Source organism: Montipora capricornis, chromosome 3, assembly GCF_036669925.1.
Source record: "Montipora capricornis isolate CH-2021 chromosome 3, ASM3666992v2, whole genome shotgun sequence".
In the NCBI taxonomy this organism is placed as follows: Eukaryota; Metazoa; Cnidaria; class Anthozoa; order Scleractinia; family Acroporidae; genus Montipora; species Montipora capricornis.
In genome coordinates this window covers 57,593,967-57,606,452 of record NC_090885.1, presented here as the reverse complement: position 1 = coordinate 57,606,452, position 12,486 = coordinate 57,593,967, and the positions used below count along the sequence as shown (strand labels likewise).

Below are 12,486 nucleotides of genomic sequence, written 5' to 3'. Positions count from 1 at the left end.
GAACGAACCTTCATTTTCGCTGCTACCCGAAAGAATCTCATTCTCTAGGGACGATGATTCACATGTTCAAAAGTCTTGATCGAGATTAAACGAAGCTTGCCAATAAGGAAGCAGCAGAAATTGTGGACTTCTCTCCCATCTCCCACTATAACATAGTCGTTCTACTCTTACTGACTTTCTCTCCTTATCAATTAATTAGAGCGGCAAAACATTATCAAAGACGCTTATCAAAGACTCGAAAATACTTAAAGTCTCTAGTCTGAAGCTAAAATTATGAAGCAAACATTTTGTTCTCTTTGGCACAACGCGTCTATGTGTTTTTTTCTGCCACAGAGTGAATCACTCTTTGACGGATTCTCTTTCAGCTAACGCCAAGGGTCTTTCATCCATCGACCACTCCGACTTTCGGGGTGAGATTTCTCCTAAAAATGTAATGAGTCATACATTTATTCATTAATTCAAAATTTTACAGAAATATAATCAAGGGAAAATAAAGCAAGCCATATAAAGACTGTCAGCATAAAATACGGGTTTTTTGTGAACTTGTAGTAGTATTTATATCGAAACTGAGCATTCGTGAATATGATTCGGTTCAATGGAGTGGAAAGTGAATCAAAGAAAAACAAACGTATGTGAGACAAACAAGCTTGGAGAAAGTCTTTAGTACTCAACACATTTTTTCACTCGACAGAAAGCAACCACAAAGTGAGTTCATTCGGGCAACTTCGGAACCGATATCCCCTGCGCTGAGGGTCCTGGGTATGGAAACATACCTTTCTCGTGTTCTTTTTCCCTATCTTCCATTTTTCTGTTCATGCATCGTCCCTGAAACCAGCCCCGAGCCACATCAATAGTGAGGATCACAAGGGTCAGTCCACAGAAGATAAACACGACTCCAGCAAAAACTGGCCAATTTTGTGAGTTGAGTTCTTGGCTTTTGGATCCCGCCGCATTTCCTGCTCCCTTAAGCTTCTGCATTGGAGGTAAAATGTAAGACCTTGCTTAACAAAAGCTGCAGGAACTTTCCACGGAAACATCGGAATTAGGCGTAATCAAGAGAATACGAGGCAAGAGAGCGAATCCCTTAGTCCCGAGAGAACTATTTCAAGTTTGTTTTTTTGCTGCCAAGGTTATCTGTCCATAACCGCGCTGTTCACTTTGTTACTAATAACCGAGCGATAAATTGTTATATGGCAAGCGGTTCTAGGGCTAAAAGGAGCACTCTTATTGAAAACAACAAGTAAAGCAAAGTGACACACGATAACACCAACCCGATGTGGCCAGCACGTCACGCATGCCCACAACCGTTTCGCCGAGTTCAATGGCAGCCATGGACATCTGTTTCGGCCTTATTAGGTCTCACCAGGATGGCATAACCAACATACCAGACTGGTGTTTTAGGCACCCAATTAAGTGGCAGCCCCACATAACAAATGCCCCCGCCTGGTAAGTTGGCTATTCTCAGTTCACAAACCCATAAAACACATCTTCTGGCCCCCCAAATTTTGCATAATCGGTGTTTTCGATTTCTCTTGAGACTTGAAGATGTTCCAAGAGAAATCGAAAACGATGCCTCTGCCAAATTTAGGAGGTAGAACAGGTGCATTATGGGATTTGTGAAAGTTGAGAATGCCACGCTGATAAAGCCTAACAAGGCCGAAACAGCTTTCCATGGCTGCCAATGAACCGGACGAAATGGTTGTGCGCATGCGTGATGTGTTGTCACTTTGCTTGGCTGGGTTTTGGTTGGGATTTTACCATGGAAACGGTCTGTTTCCCTACTTTGTACGCCGCTTTGTATTTGCGACCCATCTAAATTACTAACGCAAAAAAAAAATAAATAAATAATAATAATAATATATATATATATATAATATATATAGATAATTGTTATAGAGAACGAGGACGGACAACGTCGAGCGAAGGAAAATATATACAGTAAAAATTCTAAAAATGATAAAAAAATTATATAAAAACGTTTCGGTCTGTGACCTTCATCAGTTGCAGTGCAAGTGAATAGTGAATTACAATTTCCTTAAATAAGTTTACAGTATAAAAGATAACAAAACATTACAAAGATGATTATATAACAGGGCGTGATAACACATATTCGCAAAAAATTAACAAGTGATGAACAATCGGTAATTACTACGCGTGAAACCGATGACTATACGAAACAAACCCACGGGGAAAACCAAATCGAAAGATAAAATAAAAGAATACAAACATACAAATAAAATGCAAAGAGAAAAGAAAAGGCTGTCGAGTCCACCTGAGAATGTAAAGGAGCTAGCGTTAAAAATGAAATGGCGAGAGATAAAACAAAATTTCTAATCAGAGCCCCTGAAACCATGCCGTGACCAGGCACAAAAGGCGCCCCGAACTGGGCCCTTTAACAGCAATATTGTAATAAATTCCCAGATGGGGGCCCCCGCCCAACTTACATGTGATCTCTACGTTAATTGTAGTTTATTCTTTTTTTCGAGTGAAATTCCCGACGCCTATTCAAGCCAAAAGGTGCCAAAGAAAACAACTGTGCACTCCAATATACCTCTTTAGTGATAAGGAGTTTCTCGATGCTGCATGAGTTGTAGACAGTCTCCTGTACTTGATCAATACATTGGAATGAGAAGTCGCTTAAATCATGTGGTGTTTTGTTGAAATGTACCGCTACCTCACAAGTCTTTTTCTTAGTGACCATAGCAGACTTATGGTTGCGAAATCTAACTCTGAAGTCAGTTGTTGTAGAACCAATGTATTGCAGGCGACATTTCTTGCACGAAGCCAAATAAATAATGTTCTTGGAATCACAAGAAAGTTTTGATCGTATTTTGTAACTTTTACCTGTTTGAAAACTTACGAAAGAATTTGATTCAACTAAGAAGTTGCGACAGAGATCGCATCTTGTCCTTTTACACTTAAAACAACCCTTAGCCTCAACAATCTCTCCGCGTTCAGTGTTGGGGCCATAACGAGATGGCGCCAACAATTTCTTAAGGTTTTTAGATCTTCGAAAGGATGCTATAATGGAATTTGGAGGAAAAAGCTCTTTTAATTTAGGATTAGATTCCAAAATCGCTAGGTGTTTGCTAATGATGCGACCTACATCAGGTAGATTTGGATTAAATGTGGTCACAAATGGAAATAATTTCTTCTTAGATCTGGCACGAGTCCTAAGCAGATCACTTCTGGGTATGGTTGAGGCCTTACGAAATTGATCATCCACTAATTTAGAAGGGTAACCTTGATTGACTAAATAACCCTTGTATTCAGTAGTTCTCTGGGCAAGAAAATTTGTTCCGAGCAGTTTCTTTGTAACCTTGTCGCTACGCCATAAGGAATAGCCTTAAAAACGTGTTTAGGATGAGCACTTGATATGGTGGGAGGTACAGATGGCTATCCGTTGGCTTTGAATAAACGTCTGTCTGAATAAAACCCTCGATAAGATATAAAGTTAAGTCTAGCACGTGGAGCTCGCGCTCAGAAAAAACTAATTCAAATTTTATAGTAGGGTATAAAGAATTTATAAATTCGGTAAACTCATGCAGTGCAGGAAGGCCCTGTTGCCAAAGGTCAAAAACATCGTCACGGTATCGCCACTATAAAGCCGGCTTTATGGGGCCAGAAAATTTAGCCTGAAAATCTATTTCACCCATGGCAAGATCCGCGTAACTGTGAATCCTTTCGGATCCTTCTGGCGCAGCATCTCTGTTGGCTCGAGGCATTTTAACTTATTATATATATATATATATATATATATATATATATATATATATATATATACAAATGTAAGAAGGAAAGTATTACTAGTTACTCGAGTTTCACGCTCAAGGCGATCATCAGACTGATCGTTGTCTACGAGAAGGTGTCATATATAAGTGTTCAAATTTAGGAACGGTTGCAGCGACGCTTCCGGTGATTGGTTGTCGTGAAAAACTTGTTTTCATGGCGGCATTTCGTTACCAGCTCAGATTTCTTGTTCAAGAGAAAGGCGTTTTTTGCGCTCAAGATGCAAAGTTTTTCAGATAAACACAGGTTGCAGCGAGAAGGGTTGCCTTTGTACGCTTTTGCTCTTTTTACGATGCGCCAGTTGATTGCGTAGTCGATGTTTTTGTCCTTTAAGTCCCAGATGTGCTTAGAAAGTACAGTGTCATGTGAGTGTTTTTTGTCATTGAAAGAAAGCTTGTGGTTGTTGTACCGTGTTTTGAATTCGTTTTCCGTCATGCCAATGTAGGATCTTGAGTTACCGGAAGTTGTTGTGACAGTAGCTTGGTAGATAATGTTGCTGGTTAGGCATGCACCGTCAAGAGGGCAAAGGTTTTTGTTTCTACAATTGCATTTCTTCTCACTGGAGGACTCGTTGTACTCATTCAGGATCTTCTGGTTGTGGCTTTTGATTATGTTAGCCATGTTTGTAGTGCAGCTGTAGCTGACCTTGAGGTTGTTTCTATTGAATATTTTGTGGAGCTTGTGTGACTTTGGGAAATGTTTGTTTATCAGGCAAAGGAATGATTTAGCGATGTTGGTTCGAACATTCTGGCTGTATGGCGGGTTAAACCATATGATTTTTCTTGACCTGATTCTGGATTTTGCTCTTCCTTGGTTTTGATTTTGATTTGCAACATAATGGATTCGTTCTTTGTACCCGCTGGATTTCAGGGCGTTGTTGTATAACTGCGAGGTTTTATCGAACTCGTCTTGGTCGCAGGACAAACTCGATACTCTAGTGCCTATGGATGTTGGAACATCATCCAGGTCAAGAAAAATCATATGGTTTAACCCGCCATACAGCCAGAATGTTCGAACCAACATCGCTAAATCATTCCTTTGCCTGATAAACAAACATTTCCCAAAGTCACACAAGCTCCACAAAATATTCAATAGAAACAACCTCAAGGTCAGCTACAGCTGCACTACAAACATGGCTAACATAATCAAAAGCCACAACCAGAAGATCCTGAATGAGTGCAACGAGTCCTCCAGTGAGAAGAAATGCAATTGTAGAAACAAAAACCTTTGCCCTCTTGACGGTGCATGCCTAACCAGCAACATTATCTACCAAGCTACTGTCACAACAACTTCCGGTAACTCAAGATCCTACATTGGCATGACGGAAAACGAATTCAAAACACGGTACAACAACCACAAGCTTTCTTTCAATGACAAAAAACACTCACATGACACTGTACTTTCTAAGCACATCTGGGACTTAAAGGACAAAAACATCGACTACGCAATCAACTGGCGCATCGTAAAAAGAGCAAAAGCGTACAAAGGCAACCCTTCTCGCTGCAACCTGTGTTTATCTGAAAAACTTTGCATCTTGAGCGCAAAAAACGCCTTTCTCTTGAACAAGAAATCTGAGCTGGTAACGAAATGCCGCCATGAAAACAAGTTTTTCACGACAACCAATCACCGGAAGCGTCGCTGCAACCGTTCCTAAATTTGAACACTTATATATGACACCTTCTCGTAGACAACGATCAGTCTGATGATCGCCTTGAGCGTGAAACTCGAGTAACTAGTAATACTTTCCTTCTTACATTTGTATTTTGCTCTGCAAAATTCTTGCATTGAGCACTCCAAAGATAAGCGAAGCAACTTCATCTTAGTCTATTCGTTTTATATATATATATATATATATATATATATATATATATGGTGTTTGCCTGTGAATCGTTAGTCGATCCTTAGGTTTAAGGCTATGAAGGGGTTCAGGCTTTCCCATCCCACCCGTGAAAGAATCCCGGGATACTCACGATAGGCCAATTCACTGTCTCGATAGCTGCGTTGCCAGCGTGGTTGTCCTGATGGTGTAGTGGTCATCACACCCTACCGGTATTCAGGGGGACGTGGGTTCAAATCCCGCTCAGGGCAATTCTTCATGTTTTTCATTCGCCATAATTAATCAGTTGATTAACGGGATGGGTTTCATTTCTTCATTCTACGGTCTATATAAATAAGCCTGCATCATTAACTTGATCCCTCTGATTAGCTGATGCCTAAGTTGGTGTTTGCCTGTGAATCGTTAGTCGATCCTTAGGTTTAAGGCTATGAAGGGGTTCAGGCTTTCCCATCCCACCCGTGAAAGAATCCCGGGATACTCACGATAGGCCAATTCACTGTCTCGATAGCTGCGTTGCCAGCGTGGTTGTCCTGATGGTGTAGTGGTCATCACACCCTACCGGTATTCAGGGGGACGTGGGTTCAAATCCCGCTCAGGGCAATTCTTCATGTTTTTCATTCGCTATAATTAATCAGTTGATTAACGGGATGGGTTTCATTTCTTCATTCTACGGTCTATATAAATAAGCCTGCATCATTAACTTGATCCCTCTGATTAGCTGATGCCTAAGTTGGTGTTTGCCTGTGAATCGTTAGTCGATCCTTAGGTTTAAGGCTATGAAGGGGTTCAGGCTTTCCCATCCCACCCGTGAAAGAATCCCGGGATACTCACGATAGGCCAATTCACTGTCTCGATAGCTGCGTTGCCAGCGTGGTTGTCCTGATGGTGTAGTGGTCATCACACCCTACCGGTATTCAGGGGGACGTGGGTTCAAATCCCGCTCAGGGCAATTCTTCATGTTTTTCATTCGCTATAATTAATCAGTTGATTAACGGGATGGGTTTCATTTCTTCATTCTACGGTCTATATAAATAAGCCTGCATCATTAACTTGATCCCTCTGATTAGCTGATTCCTCAGTGGTTGTATGCCTGTGAATCGTTAGTCGATCCTTAGGTTTAAGGCTATGAAGGGGTTCAGGCTTTCCCATCCCACCCGTGAAAGAATCCCGGGATACTCACGATAGGCCAATTCACTGTCTCGATAGCTGCGTTGCCAGCGTGGTTGTCCTGATGGTGTAGTGGTCATCACACCCTACCGGTATTCAGGGGGACGTGGGTTCAAATCCCCCTCAGTGCAATTCTTCATGTTTTTCATTCGCTATAATTAATCAGTTGATTAACGGGATGGGTTTCATTTTTTCATTCTACGGTCTATATATATATATATATATATATATATATATATATATATATATATACACCCGTTTTCAAAAACGTTGCAATTTCAAAGTATATATGATATATTTATGCCTTTTGTTTTCTCATCAGAAAGGTGTTGACAGAAAAAAACAATAGGGGACCATTTTTACAAAAGGAAAGAACAATAGCTGCTGTCAAACCTTTTGAAGGCTTTGTTTGAATTTCACCAGTTTACTTCTTTCTAGCATCCACCATACCTTTTCTTCTGGTTTTTTTTTTTTAATGATTGAAAAGAATAAGGTATGTGGGAAAGGCAGTATCTTAAAAACTTAACAACTCAGTGTTATTTTTTCCTAACTGAAATAACTGCTCGGGTTATGAAGATGGTGATTAATAGACAGCTCTTTTCCGAATTACCTTGAAGAACGGAGCAGTTTCGCCACATATCTCAACTCAAAAGCCAATACATAAAAAAAAAAAAGTAGGACGTAAATTACTTTTGGAGAAAGTTAAATTGTCGGAGGTTTTCACATGACGTCATCGCCGTCATGTTGGTGGACGAAAACAAAAGATCTCTCATTAGCTTCTTTTGTTCGTCTACCAGAAGTCGTACTTTTCTCTATTTTTTTATTGGTGGTAGAGGTTGGTTGAAAACCTTCCTATATTTCATTACTTATGGCTTGATCTTTCAGTTTTGAAAGGTGTCTAACGAATTTGTTTTGAATATTGTTGGGAATATTGTCTTCGCAATTCACTTTGTTCTGGTCTTTCATATACCGGATCCGAAATAATTAATGTCCATAAAACAAAAGAACAAAGTGAACATAATAATAGCTAATTAGCAAGGCCTAATCGGAATAACAATAATTCTTTTGTCCTGCGCCATTTTAGTCCAGAATATGAAAGTCTACCCCAAAACACTTATTGTTTGCGATTTCTTGTCATCTCAACAAAGCCACGAGTTATTGTCAGCCTTCTGATGCAATAGCGAGGTGGCATGAGTAGCACTTTACTCATTGTTTTGCTTTTAATTCTTCTCGATTTCGGCCTTGTTGGCATGAACCCCGTGTACATGGTGAATCATTCAAAGGCTTAAATGACTTAAATAAGTCATAAATTTTGGTTGGTTTGGAGGTTGTTTTGGTGGCGGGTTTACAGACCACACCTCTTTGTGATGGCTTCCCGTAAAATATTAGTTCCCGTAATGAACCTTTAAAAAACATTAGGATTAAAGAGCTCCCGGTTGACTCAATTAAATACTGTTTCATTTCCCTCAAATAGCTTGCGGGATTTCTCTCGTCAATTTTTGAATATTATTTTTGTTAAAAGAAAAACGCATTGTTCCTTCAGCGTGCAATACACATGCTTCGTGTCTCACCTTTCTGATGAGAAAACAAAAGGCATATATATATCATATATACTTTGAAATCGCAACGTTTTTGAAAACGGGTGTATATATATATATATATATATATATATATAGTTTGTGTAGAAAGAGTAAACAGCGAACTTCTTCCGTGGCCAAAACTCCGACTTTAATAAACGTTTCGCCCTTCGGGCTTCCTCAGTATAGAGTTTACAGGGTTAAAAATACTTGGAATAAGAATCTCTCTAAGGCTAAGACTTAAATAGGCTAAAAAATATACAATGCAATCAAAATAACAAATAAAAACAATGATGTGAGAGATAAAAGGTATTAGACCACTAGGGTATTGCATAATAGTGTAGAGAAAATGATGCAACAAATTCCCAAGTCAAAGCCTTTGAACAAAGGCGCTTTCTAGCTCCCAATGCCATTTTCGGGACAGGATCCGAAAAAAAGGCCTTTGAATGGTTCATAACAAAATCCTAGTCATCAGCACCTGAACTCAAGCATTGTGTGCTATACTCTCAGCCCCGTAACAAAATCCTTGATTGAGCCTTTGAAGAAAAGAATCCCTAAATATATAACATATAAAAAATAAAAAGGACAACACTTGTGAGTGATGAAAATAAGGTGTTAATTGTATCTTATTCTATTCCTAGAGTGGAATTCTGATCTTTTATTCAAACCATAAGGTTGAAGGATGCAAAGTTGTGCACTCCAGAAAGCTTCTCTTGTAAGCAGACGATGGTCGAGGCTATTTTGATCGCTAAAATTACCAATTTGTTCAATGATGACGAAAACGAAATCTGACAAAACATGAGTTTCTTTGTTAAAGTGTATCGCCACTTCACAAGTGTTCTTCTTTGTGCTCATGGCCGATTTGTGGTTTCGAAATCTGACTTTAAACTCGTTAGTGGTTGATCCTACATACTGAACATTACATTTGTTACAAGTGATCAAGTAAACAACATTTTTAGATTTACAATGAAGGTGTTGTCTGATGAAATATTTCCTGCTTGTACAAGTGCTGGAAAAATGATCCGATTCTACTAAAAAATTCTTACAGAGATCGCATTTCCCTTTACATTTATAACAACCTTGTATATCTGTGGATATGGTGCGGCGAGGTCGTGCCAAGATTTCTTTAATGTTTTTGGCTCTTCTAAAAGAGGGAATGATAGATCTCTTTGGGAAAATTTTGGCTAGGGAAGGTGAATTGTCAATGAGATGCCGATGGGAATATAGAATTTTCCCGATGCTTGGCAAAGAAGGATTGTAATCTAAAACTAACGGAAAAACCTTATTAGATTGCTTTATATTGGGAACAAGCAAATTCTCCCTGGGAATGGATTTGACTTTCTCAAATTGTTGTTTGACCTGAGAGGGGTTGTATCCTCTATTAATTAAGTAGCTTTGATATTCAATACTTCGTTTCTCAAACCTTTCAGAGGAAGAACAGTTTCTTCTGACTCTGGTGGCTACACCATAGGGGATAGCTTTGGAACAATGGACAGGATGGGCGCTATTGCGTAACAAATATATATGGTTATCTGTGGGCTTGGAGTATATATCAGTTTGAATAAAACCGTCAACAAGGCTAAGCGTGAGGTCCAAAACATCGAGTGAAGTAGGGGAGTGAACAAGGGTGAATTTAATAGTGGGATAAAGAGAGTTGATGAATTGCGTGAATTGAAGTAGTTTATTATGTCCTAGTGTCCAAAGATCGAAGATATCATCTCTATACCTCCACCATAGATTAGGCCTTGTCAGGTAATATTAAGCCTAATCTATGGTGGAGGTATAGAGATGATATCTTCGATCTTTGGACACTAGGACATAATAAACTACTTTTTAGCCTATTTAAGTCTTAGCCTTAGAGAGATTCTTATTCCAAGTATTTTTAACCCTGTAAACTCTACACTGAGGAAGCCCGAAGGGCGAAACGTTTATTAAAGAGTTTTGGCCACGGAAGAAGTTCGCTGTTTACTCTTTCTACACAAACTACAATTTTCAAGTGCAAGCGTGTAGTATCCTTTAGATCCTTCTTCCAAGCGGCATCACCGTTGGTAAGCCAATCTTCATTCAAATATATATATATATATATATATATATATATATATATATATACATATATATATATACATACCGTACATCCTCTGCCCAAGTTCAGGAGTTGCCATAAAGCCATTATGGTGACAACCGGGAGGGCACATTTTATATATATTGTAAAATGAAATGACGTGATAAATTGATCATCAGCTAAAAGTGCTCAATGGGTTTACCAGAGCTTTGAATGGATACGTAGACTTGAACTAGGTCAAAAACGTTTATTTGCTACTCTGAGTTTCATGCCTATATATGTATATATATATGGGCATATGCATTTTATAATTAGTATACGAGCATAAATTTGGTCTTAAACTCGTCCGTTTTTTATTAAAAAATGAAATTTGTATCAGCGATAGGAACGTCAAAACGCTAAGGAATCGAGTGCGAAGTACTTTTGTTCAGTGCTGTCTTAATTTGGTTTAAGCCCTGTGGCCCGTTGCTCGAAACGTCCCGATATCTTTTCGAGCCCAAAAAGTAATTTACGAAACTGTCCTCCTTTTGTTGTCGTAGGGTGATCTTTTAACATGTTTTCAAGATATCCAAACGCAAGATATCGAAGCTTATTGACTTAAAATCACTCTGTTCTTAAGATACAGATGATATGAGGCCCAAAAAGTTGTGAGGCTTTCGAGAAACGGGCCCTGGACGGAGAGGTTTGTTTTCTCTTTATGCCCAACAGATGAAGACATTTGATCTACTCGCAGAGCCAAAAAGAAACCCGTCTTTAAGATTGCCCTATGTGAAGGAATCCGGATTAAATTCGGCAAATGTGAGGCTATGGAACCCAAAATCTAGAGCTTTTGATGGAAGCCAGGATCCATTTCGGTGAAACCCGTGAGTCTGGAATCCGGAATCAGCGACTAATTACCCGGGATCCTTTATTCAGGATCTGGAATCCACGGGCTGGAATCTGGAATCCGAGGGCCAACTGGATTCCTTTACATTGGGCGTTTTAAGAATGTTTTTCTTAACTTCGCAGACATCTTTCCAAGTTGAGATGCTGAGTTCTTATTAGGCCCTTGGACCCCCTTTCTTCCTGTGTTTCCTAATTTTGGGGCAGTCGGTCGGAGGAAAAAAAAAAACAAAAAAGAAAATCAGAAGCAATTCGAAAAACACCAGTTACAAGATTCAGAAAGAGTCTTACTAGTGACAGGGCAGAAACGAATAGAGAGTTGGTGTTGACATATATTATCTTATTTAAACGTTTCACTGTTTTGTTTTGTTTTTTAATTTTACACGTACAATTTCTAATGTCGATGTGTCGTTTCCCGGTTCGTTCGGTAAATTATTGTCACCGCTAAACGGCGTGGCCACAACAAACCACTTAGGACCACTTAGGACACTGAAGTCAATAATACAGACGCAAATGTTGGAAATGGACAAATGTCTTTTATGTCAGAGGCCAACAAAAAAGATCACAAGACTTAAAGACCTTATACGGTCTGATACTAACGTGGGGTAAGCGATAATGGATACGTTTGACAGGGTACAGAGCCGTTACTATTCATTACATGAAACCTGACACAGCTTTACGCACAAAAGGTTCATTTCCGCCAGCTTGCGGTTTTTGCAATGGGCAACTGAGGAGAATTGAAATCCCGTATCTCGCTCTGTTTCCCTTGCCAATCTCGCATCCCAACCCTATAAAAACACGAGATCCCGCTCCCACTTGCTAAAATTCCGGCTTCCCGCCCCTGTTTTCAGCTGAAATACCGAATATCACCGCGAAAAAAGCCAAATCCCGTATCCCCCCAAATCTATTGAGGACCCTCCGTTTTCCAAATTAAACTAATGCTGTCTTCCTCTCAGCCTTTGCGCAATAATGTGGACATCTTTTTATTTGTTGTATTCTGTTTTTCTGTTTGATCTACTTACGTACCAAAAAAGGTAAGCGAACATGAAGGTACGTTTTGCCCTTCGCATTTGCCGTAAAAGTGATTCTATAAAATTCATCAGCATTTTGTTATGGTACTCGAAGATTCTGCGGACTAGATGTCTGACATAAAATTTAATTATGCGATACTT

The 12,486-nt window shown here is 39.4% G+C and overlaps 1 protein-coding gene across 1 annotated transcript in view; it reads right to left on the bottom strand.

Moving 5' to 3' along the window:
- Nucleotides 1–12,486, bottom strand: part of LOC138041506 (uncharacterized) — a 26,468-nt gene continuing 13,982 nt past the window's right edge. The window contains exons 6-7 of the mRNA XM_068887252.1: nucleotides 774–972; nucleotides 1–422 (exon numbers count right to left, since the gene is read on the bottom strand). Of these exons, the coding sequence (XP_068743353.1) occupies nucleotides 340–422; nucleotides 774–972 (282 nt within the window). The 3' untranslated portion in view covers nucleotides 1–339. The remainder of the gene's footprint in view (nucleotides 423–773; nucleotides 973–12,486) is intronic.